General features: G+C 40.7%; 1 protein-coding gene across 1 annotated transcript; it reads left to right on the forward strand.

Annotated features, from left to right (window-relative positions):
* The first annotated feature begins 4,558 nt into the window (after positions 1-4,558).
* GRXCR2 (glutaredoxin and cysteine rich domain containing 2) lies at positions 4,559-16,565 on the forward strand. Its single transcript, XM_006922970.2, has 3 exons — positions 4,559-4,894; positions 10,380-10,607; positions 16,098-16,565. Exons 1-3 carry the CDS (start codon positions 4,559-4,561, stop codon positions 16,278-16,280), a joined length of 747 nt encoding a protein of 248 aa, XP_006923032.1. The 3' UTR covers positions 16,281-16,565.
* The last annotated feature ends 433 nt before the right edge of the window (positions 16,566-16,998 follow it).

Below are 16,998 nucleotides of genomic sequence, written 5' to 3' on the forward strand. Positions count from 1 at the left end.
GTTATGAATAATGTTATAGAGAACATATTTACCTACATAAATGTTTTTCTTCATTTAAAATGATCTCCTTGGGAGCACTTCCCACCACTTCTGGTTTGGCGCTGCCCTATTCATATCGATTTTTGCTAAAATAAACTCTCGAGATTTTTAATATGCCTCCCTCTATCTTTTAACAGTGCTGGTGTCAGAAGAGGGAGCTGAAGGTGCCCCTCAGAAGCACCAAGGCGCAATGAGCAGCCAGGTATCGGGCCATCCAGCCCCTTGATCTCACTGTCTCCTCACACCTTCTGGAGGTCGTGGGTAAGTCGCTTTCAGATTCTGGATCCTACTCCGCAGCTTTTGCATTGTGAGCTTTTAGTTTTTATTTTATTTATTAGTTTTCTTTCCAGAAACGGTCAGCGTTTGACTGGATCCACTCTCGGCTTCCTTTTACAGAAGAACTAAGATATTTGAGTCTATTAGTAAATATGTGTTTTCTGCCACATTAAAAATTTTACTATGAGGAAGAATACACTTTTAGAAATTGTGAGATGTATTTATAAATTTGCCAATCCACAAAATGCTGCTTGCTTTTTTTTTTTCTGTTTAAGACTATGTTCCTTAACTCAGGCTACTATCTGAATCTACTGATAAGGCCTCAGCTGAACAACAAACATCCTTAGACTTTCTTGCTAAAGCAATTTTAGATAATAGAATTGCTTTAGATTACTTATCGGTGGAACAAGGAGGAGTCTGTGCCATAGCAAATACCTCATGCTGTCCCTGGATCGATACCTCTGGCATTATAGCAAATATAGGAAATTAACAGACAATCCACTTGGCTAAAGCAGGTTGATGCCCTTTCAGGTACATTCTTCGATTTATTTGATACCAGCTGATTTGGGTGATGGAGTCTCTGGCTAAGGAGTGTACTTAAGTCTCTTGGTGTCATCCTCCCAGTGCTCATCATCATGGTCTCCCTAGGATGCTGTGTTCTCTCAAAGGTCTTAAATGCATTTTTGCAGCCATCAGTACTACCTTAGATGGTCTCACTGCACTTGGAGGAACAGGATCAAGATGAACAATGAGATGAAACAGCAAATAGTTCACAGATCTGACATCATACTCTATGAGTGTCAAAGTGAGACAAGAGCACCTTAACTGTGATGATGACTGAGAGTGGAGCTAATACCAAAGGTGGGGGTAGGGGCGGGGGATGTGTTAAATTAATTAAACAAGGAGACCATTAAACTGATGTGGCTTTAACACAATGGCGAGCTACCCAAATCTAGAAGTTTTGATTTTGGCAAACCCAAAGCTAAGCCTGTAGATGCCTCATGCTTATGAAATCAAAATGCCAAGGACAACCAATCACAAAGAGCCAACTCGCTTTCAATTATAGCCAATCAGTAACTTCCTGACTTTGCTTCTGCCTTGTCTCTATATAAGTCTCTCCCCAAGCTTCTGCTGGTGGAGCACTCTTAAACACTTCCAGTTGGCGCTGCTCAATTCAAATTGATTTTTTTCTCAAGCAAGTTCTTAAACTTAAAAAAAAAAAAAAAAATTATCTCCTTAAGAGAAATTATTGGGTTGAAAGGAATGAATTTTTTATGTTTTCTTTCCCCTTGATTATCAAAGTGAGATAAGCTTATTGCAGCCCGAGTCTTCTAACCAGGGGCAACCAGTGTTAATGTTTTTACATCATTTCTTCTGATTTATGCAGTTATTTTCCTTCTTAGTAAGGCTCAAGGATATGAACATTTTTGAGGTTTTTGATAATACTACCAAAATTGCTTTCAATTGATCAATTTTATCCTCCTTCTGGCAGTGGATAAGTTGTGACTATTCCAAAAACACTAACATCTAAAAATTATCAAATAAACATGATTATTTCAAAACCTCTAGTGATTTCGGTCTGACTCCCTCAAAGTCTATTCGTGATCATGGGAAAGGGCATAAAAATTATAGAACATGTGTTACTTCGGAAAACTCATTGCCGGCTTTTGATTTCTTCACATAATTAAATAATTGTTTTTGAATAGTGAAGATTCCATTCAAGTCAATTGTATTGATAATTCTAACTTAATTGTAACAACAATTTTCAAGGTGACAGAAGCATGATTGTGCAAAATGCATCAGTGCATAGGCTCTGGTTGAAGTCTACCCTTCTGAAAGGCTATTTTTGTTAATGGTGTTCATTTCTTGGGCAGTTGAAAATGCCAATTTTACATTAGCTATAGAAGTCAGCTCACTGGTCCTTCCAGATGAAGATAGGCTATTGGTCATTTATTAATACCTGTTTCCGGTGATGAATAGAAAGAAATATTCTCCAGTTAGGGCTTCCCAATCTTTTTTACAGCATGGCACACATAGAACACAGTGATACTTGTTTCATACACTGGAGTAAATGCAGTTGGCTGATGTAGTCAGACATGACCACCTAGAAGCCTGGGGTCCCACCAAGCTGTCCTGAGGGATCCATGTTTCAGACTCCTGTAAACCATTCATGGTACATGGAGGCCAGCTCTGCATCCCAGGGAACCTAGAGGAACGACTCTTCTGATGTTATGAAGAGTGTTTCTTTCTTTTTAAAAAATGCTGTGTGTGTGTATTTAACCTAGTGCATTAATTACACAGCTGCCTTATAACTGTGAACCCCTTCCTCAGTAGAAATGTAGATGTTTCTCTTGACAACTTTCTTGACACCTTCACTATTCTCCACAAAGTATGTTTAACTCCTATTCCAAAAGTTTTATTGATTTGATTTCTCTCACCTGGAAGTCATTGATTCAACAGTTATTAACTGACTTCTATTAGGTACCAGGCACTTTTATAAACATTGGAGGTAGAGAAATAGTAAAGACAGCTTCTGACTCTGTGGTGTTCACAGTTTAGTGGAGGGGAACACAGGAATAGTATGAGAAAACAAGAGCACCTAATAGCGGTAGGTCCACAGTTCCATGGCCTTCTCCCAGTGTCAAACTTCCACTCCTCCTCCAAGTCACACCTCAAATGTCACAGAAGCAGTGACATTTGAGGTGTGACTTGGAGGAGGAGTGGAAGTTTGACATTTCAATCCAGGAACAGAGTACTGGATAAGAGACGGAAACCTGTGGTTTTGATAAAACCGGTTAGCTCGTTGGTGTGCCTGGAACACCGATCTCAGGCAGCGCCTAGAAGAGTGACAGAGGACGAGGCTGGACAGGAAGGTACGGTTAGATTTTGAGGAACTTTGCCTGCTGCATGGAAGTGTTCGGACTTTTTATGCAGGAGATTGACATTCGCAAACTTGTGTTTCTGGAAGTCGCTGCGGCATCAGTGTGGAGAGTGGACTTGTGGGTGGGTGGGGAAGTCATTACGAGGCTGCTGCAACTGTGAACATAGAAGTGATGAGGTGGCGGGGGAGGGGATGAAAGAAGGCAGTGGTGGTAGAATCCCTAGGAATGGTTGCAGGAGTATGAGAGAAGTCAGTCTGGGCAACTAAGTAAATGACGATGTCATTAACAAAGCCAGAGACAAAGCTTAATCTCCACATTCCGGTTCCTCAAATCTAACCCATTGTTGAAGAGGCACTTTCCTTAAAAGCCTTTTTCTTCCATCCTTGTCCTCAGAGGGACCATTCTTTTCCCGAATAGCTATGCTGAGAGTCAGCAGTGGACAGTTTGCTCCCTAAGCAGGAGGCTATTATTTCATATGTCTTTGGTCTGTTTCCTAAACTAGATTGTAGGACTGTCATTCTCAAGCCCCAAATCTCACACTTCTCTCGGTCACCACAGTGGCTATCTCACAGTGGGCATTTGGGCACTGTCTACAATAGGCTGTGTGGCCTAGAGCGGTGCTTGCAAATGAATCTTAATTATAAAATAGATGTAAATGGAACTGCTTGGGTAATGCAAGGAATCCTTACATGGAGACCTGTGGCTTCTTGTCTAGGACTCCTTGAGACATGATTTAAAAAGTTTTGGCTTAGTGGACTGGTCATGGGGTTTGGAGTCAGAACTGAGTTCGAATCCCTGTTCTGTCACTTACGTAGCTGTGTTAAAGTAAATAAATAAGGAAACTGCTCTGAGCCTCACTTTGCCCTCTGTAAATCAGAGATACTAATACTTTTATTGTAGGGTGATTGTGAGGATGACGTAAGATAATGCATGTAAAAATCTCTGATACATATTAAATGCTTATTAGATCATAGCCGTTGGTAAGAATAACTAGACATTTGCTAACTGACTGAGTAACTGATCATTATTGAACTGGTACTTGTTCAGTCTAAATAAACCTACTCATACTTAGGTTAGGAAAAGCCAGGGTTGAGGTGAAGTTCTGGGTGAATTTGGGATTCAGGGGGCACCCAACCTTGTCTTATGCTCCCTCTACTTCATAAACCCATAACTGCCTGCTTTCGTGTGAGAGTCTATCAATATTTAATGTGCAGGTGTCAGTTGCTGTAAATTGAGCATCTCCCAGCAGCGACTTGAATTAATTATATGCAGGAGGAGAGAAAATAAAGTGCCTTTTTCTCAGAGCTACAAGTTTCACTGGCTACACTGAAGCCTGGAAACCACAGGGGACATTTCTGCTCATGGAGGACCCTGAGAAGAAGCTGAACCAGAAGAGTGACAGCAAACCCCGGAAAGTACGATTTAAAATCTCTTCCTCCTACAGCGGCCGAGTGTTGAAGCAGGTCTTTGAGGACGGGCAGGAGTTAGAATCGCCAAAGGAGGAATACCCTCACAGTTTTCTCCAAGAGTCCCTTGAACCAATGGATGGTGTTTATGGGTCTGGGGAAGCCCCCAAACCCCAACCATACTTCCCTAAGCTGACTGCTCAAAGGATCAGCGTGTTTAGAGAGGGCAGTGCATACACTTTGGCGGGCAGCCAGCCTCTTTTCAACGATTACAAGGCAAATGACCATAAGGTTGGTATTGTATATGGTGTATAAGCTCTAAGGACTAAAGTGTGTTTAGAGAAATACCTAAATGTTTCAAATTTATATCATGCTCATGCTCCAGTACCAACCAGGGTTGAGGGTATACCCAATGGGAAGTCGCCCTTAGGATATTTCTGAGACAAGAATAACATGCTGTCGATTACTTATTATAAAGTGCAATAAGCATAGATAGTATTCACATTCCAGCCAGGGTAAGAAATTGTAATTGGGTCTATGCCTGGGTTGTCTCAGTAAGTAAATTAAATAGATGTGCAGTGGTTTTCAGGCCACCAGACTGCCATTTTAGAAAATTAGGCAACAGTGGGTTGTCTTGTTTCCTGAGAGAGCTGAGCGTTTGAAGGTGCTCATTTTACTCCAGGCAATTATTCAGCTTGTGGTTTATCCAGGTCTTTTTTTCCCCCCTATCTCCCTCTTGCTGCCTGATTTTTAAAAATGTCTGTTGTTTGTTTGTTTGTTTGTTTTTTCTATTGCTTATTAGCATAAATCTGAGTAGGCAGAGTCCTGGGGAGAGAGGGTGAAAAGCAAATCAACCAGAGGAAATGTTACAAATGGAAGAAGTTTGAGCTAATAGCTCAGTTGAAACATGTATTTTATTTGTGGATTTCAATTATGTTCCCCAGTACCTTGGATAATCAAAAGCCTATACATGATTTTTTTTTTTTTTTTAAGTTAGAAGAGCATGGAAAAATAATCATTTCCAAAATGTAATAGGAGATATGTATATGCTTTCTGCCAGTGGGACTTATGAAGGCCTTATTTTAAAGATGAAATACAATTACATAATGCACCAGGTTATTAATGAATAGCACAGCAGGATTTGTTCTCATCTTTAAAGTGTGAAATTCAGATAATTACTCTAATTATTTTTATTGGTAGTTTCCTTTGGAAACAGATACTATATCTATAGCAGACAAATGTATTGGCCTTGCTAGCATTGATAAAAGTATAATTATGGGCATGTCCACATTTATCAAAGACAATGCTAATTGTGGAGTTTTTTTTGTTTTGTTTTGTTTTGTTTTGGTACTGAGAGGGCTAGAATGAATAGGATAGCCCCCCGTGTTAGCGGAGTGACTTATGCATTACAAAGCAATGTCATATACTATTATGTCTTCACCACAACCATGAGGAGAAAGGTAAAGTGTGATCATTCCAATTTTGCAGATGAGGAAAATTGAACACTGAATTGTGAAGGGACTCACTCAATAATATAGGGTCACTAGATGCAGAGTCAGAATAAGAACTTCAGTCTTCTGATTCTCCATGTTTTTGCCCTATGGAATGCTCCTTTTTAGAAAATAAGATCATTAATAATAACGATCTTAAATGTTGATGATAATAATAATAGTTACCATTTAGCGAGTGCTTATTATGCTCTAGGTACTTAGCTGTGTCTTGTACGTATAATATCTCTTTTTACCTAAATCTTATTTGTAGGTTTAGAATTTACAAAGTTGTAGTTTATACAGTACTCTGTACAAGGCCACAGTAGAAAATATTGGACTGCTTGACCTTCATATGTCACATGTCAAACTTGGCATTTTTGTAAATATATGATTAGGCATGGATTTATAAAACCAGATAACTGAGTCTCATGGCGGCATGGCACAGTTGGTTTAAACACAGTGCCCTAGAGGCCATGTCCAGGATTAAATTCCTGCGTGGTTTAGTTTTCCTTGTTTTCTTTGTTGCCTGACCAAATGCTATAGCCCAGCCTAGCCAGCCTCTGAGTATGAGAGTGGTCAAGATGGATTCATGCAGCTCCACCCACCGAAACAGGTTGTCAATGTGGGATTTCTGAAAAATAAGGAAATGAGAGGTGGGAAGTCATGATTTTTCATGAATCCCATTGTAAAATAACCCCTAGTAAATATTGGTGAATATTGGTAGAATAGTGAATCCCATTGTAAAATAACCCCTAGTAAATATTGGTTATGAGGTAATTTGGGTAGCAGTTAAGCATCATAATTAAAGTTGAGGCAATTTGAGTAACAGGTAAGCATAATAATTAAAAATAAAGGCTCTGAACTTGAACAGATATTTGTATACCTATGATCAGAGAAGCTTTATTCACAATTGCCCAATGGTGAAAACAACCTAAATGTCCATCAGTAGATAAATGTAATATACACAGACAATGGAATATTATTCAGCCTTGAAGAGGAAGGAAATTCTGACATATGCTATGAATGAAACCTGAAGACATATGCTACGTGAAATAAGCCAGTCACAAAAAGACAATTGTATGATTCCACTTATATGAGGTACCTAGAGTAGTCAGTCAGATTTTAGAGACAAAAAGTAGAATGGTGGTTGCCAGGGGCTTAGGGAGGGGAGAAGCGACAGTTATTGTTTAATGGGTACAGAGTTTCAGTTTGGGAATAAGAAAAAGTTCTGGAGATGGATGGTGGTCATGGTTACACAGCAGTGTGAATATACCTAATGCCGCTGGACCGTACACTTAGAAATGGTTAAAATAGTAAATTTTATCTTATATATATTTTACCACATTAAAAAATTTTTTTTTTTTCCTAAAAAGCAAAGGCTTTGATGTCAGTTAAACCTAGGCTTGATGTCCATTCTACCCACTTACTGTGTGAGCTTGGGCAAGGTCCTTAACGTTGCAGAGCTGCGGTGTTATAATCTGGGATATGAGAGTAATAAAAGCACCTGCTCACGGAGATGGCTGTGGTGATTAGAAAGAGGTGATACATAAGAAGCTCTTAGCAATCATTGTGCCTGGCACATTGCGTATGCTCAGTAAATGTTACCTACCATTAATGACTGGATTCTTATGGAAGAAATATTAAGTCTTTTTAAGATTTTATGTGATGGATAGAGAAAGTGGTTATAAACAATCAGATATTTTAAGGAATGGAAAATGACTGATGTTTATAAAGTACATTAAAAAAATGGAAGGGAAAGGAAGGGCAGTAATATTTACTGAACACCCGCTTTGTACATATGTAATTTCATCTTCACAATAATTCTATGAGAAGGAATCTTACAAATTGGAAAACGGAAGTTCATAGGGGTTAAATAATTCGCACTTCTCACACAACTGTCAAATAACATTTGAATAAAATTTAAACTCAGGTCTGCCTGCCTCCAAAGCCTGTCGAGTTTCTAGTACCCAGTAAGGAGATTCTGCATTTAAACACAGAAGTGGAAAGGTTTCGTGGTGACTGAATTGCAATCTTGGCACGCTGCCACTGACATCAGAGTATTTATAACATAGGTTACCATCCCGGCACTGTGGAAGGAGACAAAGAATTCCTGGCTCCATCCCAGCCCTCTGTACTGTCAGAGTGGGTGTTCCTCACAGGTGATTGGATGGAACCAGATAATGTGAACTTTAGTTACACCTGGAGAGTTTGCTTAGCCACAAGGAAGAACTTGGCTGTCGGGGTGACTGAAACTTAAACACACCGTAAGGGTGATTTAGGACCATCCATCTTTGGAATACATTAAAAGTAAATTTACTCTTTCGAGTGTTTCAGATGTTGACCAGCTTAGAGGCAGGAGGTTGAACCAGATGACTGTAGACTTTTTTTTTAAGTACATTGAGAATTTTGCCTTGAAAACCAGCTGAAGATGCAAAACAAAAACAAAACCCTCCCTAGTTACTGAACCTCTTCAGCTATTACTGGAAGTGGAAATAGAACCTTCCAAAAGTGCCACCATCTTTATCTTCTGATGTTCAGAAACCGATAGTCCAGAGTGTGAAACAGGAACCCGGTGTGCATCAAACAATGGGAAATGGAAGCTGCCACATGATCCCTAGAAGAGAGAGAGGGAAAACAGGGCCAGGTAGGAAGCTTGTGGCCTCATAAATAATTATTGAAAACTCTGTGGATGTTTCAAGGAAGAGGATCTGAATCTTGAAGTCCTGCTCAAACCAAGCTGTGACTGAATACATGAGAGCTTTAGATATGAGACTGCTTAAATGTAGTATCTAAATAGATTTGGCAAGATATTTCAGGCAGAGGCATTTAGTTGTGTAGCACGATTGTGCATGCACTACTAAAAACAGTTTTTAATAACAACAGTGGTAACAATGCCCACTGTTTGCGTGGTATCTCCGGCTTTTGCAAACCGTTTTATATATTCTTCACAGTACTTCCACCCCTAGAAGATGATATAATTAGCCTCAGGGATGAGAGTCAAAATATTTAACCACAGGGATATTGCTCAGTCAGCCCAGAAGCCATCAGAGTGTTGGGGCAGCGGCCTGACACTGGGGGTCCTAAGCCTTAATTCCTATGTTACTGTTTTTTTGGGATGTTAGGGGCTCCCTGAAGAGATGCTGGAATAACAGGAGGGCTCTCAGGAGTTTCAGGACAGCACCTATTTGCCACCTGGTGTAGAAATATTTTATGTTTTAATGACTAGTTAGTCTATGGTGGTGCCTAACAGCTAGATGTCAGACCATTTGCGGGTGAGCAACCTGAGGCCAAATGACTCTCCTGCGTCTCACAATTGGTGAACAGTAAAATTGGGATCCAGTGTAATTTCCTTGCAGGTTATCCTAGCTCTGGGAAGAAATACGTGTTCATAGTTAAGTAATCTCTAAGCGTTTACCACCATGCTTCTCTGCTGCTTTGTAGCATTGTCCAAATTATTCCTCAGTGAATGAGGGAACACGTGAGAAATCCATGCAAGAGACATAAGCTATTAATAATGATGCTATAGAAGTACATTTATTGACATAAAAAGAATTTATATTATACAAATAATAAAAAATGTTATGACAGCATATACACATATAAATTAATATATATATAAATAAATACAGTGATCTTATGTTTTGGGGAGAAAGTGCTTGTGAATATTTCAGTGTAGGTGTTAAGGATATGAATTTTAGAGTGAGATAGACCTGGGTTTGAATTCCTTCCACAGACCCTAGGAACTCTGTAACCTTGGGAGACACCTCACCCCACTGAGACTTGGTCTCTTTGTCTGTAGACAATGGGGAAATCATAGCATCAGGGGGAAGTGAGGTAATGTTTGTAAAATGCTTAGCATGATGCTTGACACAATAATAATAATGCTCAATGAATTGTATCTACTACTGTTTATTCATAGAAAAAACTTTGGAGAGCTGTTTATTTTAAAAAGAGCATTTCTTCATGTTTATTAAGCATGCATTGTGCCTGGCTGCATCAGCTGCTGTGCTGTGTGGCAGAATAGACACTTTGGACCCTACTCTGCAGTCTTACACTCTAGTTACATGACTAGTTCATCTTCATTCGGTTACCACCAACAGGAAGAAGGAAGATGGTTGTCATGGTTTTCAGAGAAAGCAAACAAACCAGGGAATGAACTGTAGCTTTGTGGTCTGATGGCATCACAAGTGCCAGGCAGTAGAAGATCCCTCTCTCCAATTCCTTGGGATGTTGAACAGGTAGGTGATTGCTGGTGGAGGTTCCATGCTCATTCTCCATTTCTCTAGTCCCCACCTATTATAGATTTTGGAAAGATAATCATCTATACTAATAATCTGAAAATCATTCGAACCCCAATGGACAAGAGAGACTTCATGAGGAAAATTCTCCAGAAGGAAGAGGAGGCCGAGGAAGAGTCTCTGATGAGCAAAGAAGAAATCTATGGAGACAGTGACCAGAATGACAGGCCTTTGCCAGAGACTGACAGCACGTTCCCCCACAACCAGTACCCACAGGTGTGTCACGGCCATTTGCTGTCCTATTCAGAGCTGGCCCTACTGCGGTGGTCTTCAGGTTGTTTTGATTGGGCACTACTTAAGTAAAAACTTCTGTACATGATGACTTAAAGGTGTCTGAATACTAAAGGTGTTAAGGAATTTTAAGTTTATTATATTTTAATGGTGCATTGTTAGCAAATAATAGTTATCAAGTCCATATTTCAAACACTTCTAATGACTTCTTTTGAGGTCTAATTAGGTAGCTGTTGTTTTCACTTTGCAATGTGGCTTGGCTTAGAACGTCTTGCTGTAGAGATAGCAAAAATCAGCTCTGTAATTTTCTTATGGGTTTGCTTCTGCTTCTATTATTGGTGTTATCCTCACTCAACCCACAGTTTCCTTGGAGAAATCTTATAAAACTGAGAGGCTTTAGATTTTATAAAATTAGTTCAGTTAAAACTAAGCAATGTAATTTGTAAATCCACTAGACCAGGCACAATAATCTGCAGTATTTTGCAGTACGCTGAAAATGAAAAAATGATCCAAGACACTGTTGTCACTTTACATCACGCTTATTCCAGGGTCCCTGGGGTACATTTTTCTAGTGACTGCCTGTCTTAGAGGGTGCCAGTGCCAACTAGTTTATTAAAAATTAGTATAACAATTTCTTTTGAAAATATTGTTAAAGCTTTTTTTTTTTCTTTTGCCTTTTTTAGGTAAAAATATAGTTTGAATACTTTTGTCCCCACACCTCAGAGAGGTGTGCACTCCCCACCTTGGAAACCATTGCTCAGACATGCTCGGATGAGGGGGAAGAGTGATGATATTCATTACTTCACAGTGCAAGGTTGGGGAAAAGCAATTTTGATGAATTTAAGCTGAGAGAGTAAAAGCTTGGATAGCAGCAGAAATGAATTTTCTCTTTAGATTCCATCTTTTGGGACTTGAAGCTTTCTGTGGGACTCACTCTCACCTCCTAAAAGTTGATGTAACAAAATGGGCCCGGGGCTTCATTGCACTTGAGGGATGTCCCCACCCTGGGAGAGTTTAGGGGACAGGAACGAGGTCATGACCAGACTCCAGCAAAGGCTCCTGTTAAAGTTCTGCTCACAGCCACTTATGTCTCTTTCCAACCTGATCTCACACTTGATAATATATTTTTAAAATGCAGATTTGATCATGTCACCCCTTCATCACCTTTTTCCCCCATCCAAAACTTTCAATGGCCTCTCATCACTTGGTATAAAGCCCAAACTCCTCACTTGTTCTGGAAAGCACTATGTAGCCTGGCCACTCTTGGCCTCTTCAGCCTCATCTCTTCTTATATGTCTCTCTTCATTCTCTCTACCCCAGACACACTGCCCTTCTAGCCACCCCTCCAATCTTTGTTCTTTCCTGCCAGAGGCAGTTTCTCTGTGCCTGGGATGTTCTGCAGATTCCCCACCATCTGGCCCTCAGCCCCTGCGATCTCAGTGGAGATAGCATTTCCTCAGAGGGGCCTCCCCTGGCGTCCAGGAGGCTCAAATCCCCAAGAAAGGGTCCCTCAGGGCACCTGACATTTGTCCTCACAGTTGCAATCTTACATTTATTTGTGTAATTATTTGGTTAATGTTTGTTCTCACCTTCTAGGATTTGATCTCCATGAGGGTGGGGACCATGTTTATGTTGGGTGTAACATAGTAGTTTAATCTCCTCCCCCACAATAGAGCCTGGCACATAATCGCACCCAGTAAATATTAGTTAAGTGTTTGTGCAAAGAATATTGGAATTTGGGACCCACGTACCAGCTGATAAGAAGTATTCTGCCTCTACCTTCTCTTGCCTTCTATGTAGCCCTATTCAGAACCTAGCATACCAGCAGGCTGACAACTAAACAATGTGATCCAAAGCATTCTGTTCCCACTTTAAAATTCATTAATTCTATTATTTTTCATACCATATTGTAGTTGGTAGGAGCATATATTTTTAGAAGAGGGCCTGAAATGGTGAAATACGGGTCACATTGCGGCCCTGAATGAAAAAGCAACACTAGGCCTGATATGACAATTACCTTTAAATTCAATTTGGAGAGATTCATGTTTTTTAGCTGTGATGCCATAAACCAGGATGGAGGCGTGCAGCAGAAAATTGCTGTGAAAGGTCATACTTTACTTGCCTGTCCTTTAAACTCTGTTTTAAATTGCTATTTGTTTGCCCAATCCCTCATGCAGTAAATGCCCAGACAAGTTTATTCTTAAAAAAAGAAGGGTCAAAGGACACCAAAGAGTTCCTTCTGACCAAGAGACTCTTGTGTTGTACAGAACAGAGAAACAGTGGGGACTTTGATGAAAGAGCAGGGCAAGGCTAAAAGCCAGGCCGTGCTGAAGCTATGTATTAACTATAAAAGAGAAGGAAGAAGATAATAGAATTGAGCCACAGTGAAACATGGAAGGGGAAAATTCTGGCCCTGTGTTCAGTGGACTCAAGACCATAAATCATCTGGGCTTCTTTATGCTTTATATGATCTTGCTTTTGAAATAATAGTAATAATAATAATAGCTGCGATTTATGAGGGCCTGTGGTAGCCAGATACCATGCCCAATGCTCTCCATGCAGTAGTCTACTTCATTCTCACAAAGATTCTGTGAGGTAGGTATTATTAGTAATCTCATCCTGTAGCTGAGAAACTAAGGCTCCGAGAAGTTAAGTAACTTGCCAGAGGTCATCGGAGATAAGAGTCAAGCCTAGGTCCATCTGACTACCAACCTCATAATCTTAACCATGCAGCCTCCAAATGGTTCCTGGTTACTATCTTCAGGGCTCCACAAGCCTTGAGTCTGCAAGGAAAGCCGAGCCCCCCTCCTTGGCCATGGATCTAGTAAGAGGTGGTTTGGGGAGGTTTGTTGGTTCTAGAACCTAAGCCTGCTTTACAGCTATGTTCTAGGTCCTCTTACTAAATATTTTCTGATAGTAATTTTTAAAAAATGAGAATGGAAAGCTTATATCCTGCATGCCTTGTATAGAGTAGAGGCTCAGTAAATACTTGATTTAATGAATCGTTAATTAATTAAATGAGCACAGTGAGGGCGAGTGGTTGGAGAAGCTTAGTAACCCAAGGGAAGATTGGAAACTCCAATGAACCCTCTAATAATGCATCAGATACAATGTGAGTGATCTGTTCTTTCTCAACAGCAGGCTCACCAGGTCATTTTATTAATCTTTCAATATCTGACTCGGCGTTCTATACAAAATAATTTTTGCATCACATATATAGAATTATGGTAGGATTTTACTGTACTTCCTTTGATAACATTGACTTAAACCATTAAAATCTCACTGGGATCAAGTATAAAACATAAAACATGTGGATTTGGCAGAAAAATAGACTGTGGTAATTTGCTTTCAGAATATTTTGGCAAATATATTTATTTCGAATACTTTAAGGGAAGAAAAATTTCTCCGTTGTTAATATAGTAAAACATGGCAACAATCAATAAAATATTAACAAAAGGGTACACAGACATTATTTAGGTTTTTGTCAGTTGGATAATCACTTCCATTTCCTAAATCTAGAATAAATAAAATCTAATGCCTTCTTAAATACTTCGCAGCACGATGGAGCTATTTTCAGAACTATTTTATGCCTCCCTTTTCAGAGATTATTTTTATTATTAGGTTATGTAAGAAATCTGTGTTAGCTGGGTGGAGGCACCCAGTGGACTCCAGGTGTCTTGGTAGTTCCTAGAATTTAAGATCGAGAAGGGTTCTCAAACATCATTGTTTGTTTATTCAGCAAATACATGAACAGCAAATATTGTGCTTGGCACTGGATGTCCAGGAAGTGATGGTGAAAGGGACTAGCTCAGAGAGTTTTCTATCTAGTCAGCAGGAGCTGTCAGTAGAGTGGGAATCCTGGTCCAGAGTGTGGGTGGGCAAAGCTTCCCAGAGGAAATGCTGCTAAGCTGACATCTGAATATAAGGAGGAAGTGGCTGGGTTGCAGGTAGGGAAAAGTCCCTGGAGACCAGCTGGAGTGAGACCTAAGGACAAGAGCCTGATGAAAGAAGTAATGAAAAATTTAAATCAGTTGAGGAGATTGGGTTTTAATCTGAAGTTTATCTGTAAGGCAAGTGTTCATTAAAAGGTTTCTTGAATGCTGTGTGGCAATCACAATTGCACCCAACTTAATGAAATTTGCATCAGTGGGGAGAACAGCCACAAGACCGGAGGCCGGATCCACACTGAATTCATGCCACAGTTGGTGGGTGTCTGGACTAGGATTGTGGTTGTGGGGTGGAAAAAACTTGATAGATTTGGGAGATGTTTAGAAGGGGAAATGGACAAGATTTGGTGCTGGATCCACCTGGTATACATCTCATATCTCTATTTATTGGAAGGTTAATGGGCTATGCATGGTCTTTGCACAGTAGTGTAAAGATTGCCGATTTCCTTGAGATGTCTTAGGGGAAGAACACAACAGCAGACAAGGGAGCATTTTCTGGAGGTTAAGAGTTGAGGACTGGACACTTACTAACAAGGCTTAGAAGTCAACTAACTCCTATGGAGAACCCATAATACGCCAGATAATATATTACAGTATTTTCATACACTCTCTCATCTAATAGTCCAGCTACTCAGAGAAGTACGCATTATCACGCCCATTTCACAGGTAAAGAAATGGAGACTTAGAGGTTAAGGGAACTGTCCAAGGTGCGTATTTGATGTCAGAGACAGGCCTCAGTCCCAGGCTTCTGACTCCAGAGCAGAGCTCTTAATCTCGAGGCCTTATCACAGTTCTCAAAAGAACAAAGATTAAGTATTGCAAGAGTTCAGAGCTAAGTTTTGAAGGATTGTAACATTGGCTCATTCATCCACTCAGTCTCTAAGTCACACAAAACAATCTTTCCTGAGTGCCTACTTTGGACAACTACAATGAGGGGCTGTGCACACTTTGATTGTGAGCGTGAACTCTGGTGCTCAGCCACCTTGTTTCAAAACCTGTCTCTTCCTCTTCCAAGCTGTGACCAATAGTGAATAACTGAACTCCTCGGTGTCACATTTTCCCATCTGTAACATAGAGATGATAATCCTTATGCCATCTCACTGAGATGTTGTGGGGATTAGATGGACTGATATAGAGAAAGCTCTTAGAACAGCACCTGGCACCTACCACCATGCTACAAGCGTTCAATGTTAATATTTGGCAATGAGGATAATGAAGTCCTTGCCATTATGGAGCATACAGAAATAATGTATCGGATGGCAACAAGGACAGTGAAGAACATAAATTCACAGAATGCAAGGCATGGTGGCAGGGGATGCTGTCCTAGAGATGTCCATCAGGGAAAACCTCTCTGGTAAAATTGCTGCAATTATTCCATGCCTCTGGCCAATTTCTTCATTGAATTTGTGGGAGGCAGTTTCCTCTTATTCTGCCCCAGCCTTTGCGGCAGCCCAGTGCTCTCATGACCTGCATGTGAACAGTAGACTTGAACTGCTGCTGTAACTAAACCCTGACCCATCTCTTGCAGGAAGGGGAGCTTCCAGAGGACAACTGCTTTCACTGCCGAGGGTCGGGCAGTGCCACCTGTTCTCTGTGCCACGGCAGCAAGTTCTCGATGCTGGCCAACAGATTTAAGGAGTCCTACCGGGCCCTGCGGTGCCCTGCCTGCAATGAGAATGGCCTGCAGCCTTGCCAGATTTGCAATCAATAGCCCATGGCTTTATATGTCCACTTTTACTGCATCCTCCCTAAAGTGATTTCTAATAAACTGCCCCTTCCTCCTTTTCCCTTTCTCACAAAGAAGCCACGGTGGCTGCAATCACTTCCACCACTGGCAAAACTCAATTACCCGATGACATTTCGTGAGGCTAGTAACATCTCCATGTGGGTCTAAGTGGCAGAGGCATTTTCGAATTAGAGTCGGCTCTGAAACGGGTTCTGAAATAATCCTCCCAAGAACGTGTGCGTGTATCCCCCTTGGCTTTGCTCAGCTATCTCCTTGCACTAGCAAACAAATAAATGTACACTTCAGGCAGGAGGTCAAAGTCATTTTCTGGTTGGGAGTTATTTGGCAAACTTATGCCGTGAGAAAGGGATGAAAAAGGCAGGTTTCTGATGAACCAAATTCCTGTTTCTTACAATGCATTTCAAATCGTCATTGGTCAAATCGAATTTTCAATAACGCAGAAGAGGAAAGGGATGCCCAATGCGCGAACGCACCGGCAGGCCACTGGACACCGAACAGCGTGTATGTGCTTCGTGCTGAAGACAGGCCAGCTGAGGAGGCCTTTCTTTCAAAGTCCCAAGTTTCCTGTGTGATGTGTTTGGGTGATATCTATGTGGGCAATGAGCAGTGCTCCTTCTTAGGATGAGATAAGACATTTCTGCACGCCTCTAAACTGCTAAGGATGTGAGCCAAGTCAAAGCTA

Source organism: Pteropus alecto, unplaced genomic scaffold, assembly GCF_000325575.1.
Source record: "Pteropus alecto unplaced genomic scaffold, ASM32557v1 scaffold78, whole genome shotgun sequence".
NCBI lineage: Eukaryota > Metazoa > Chordata > Mammalia > Chiroptera > Pteropodidae > Pteropus > Pteropus alecto.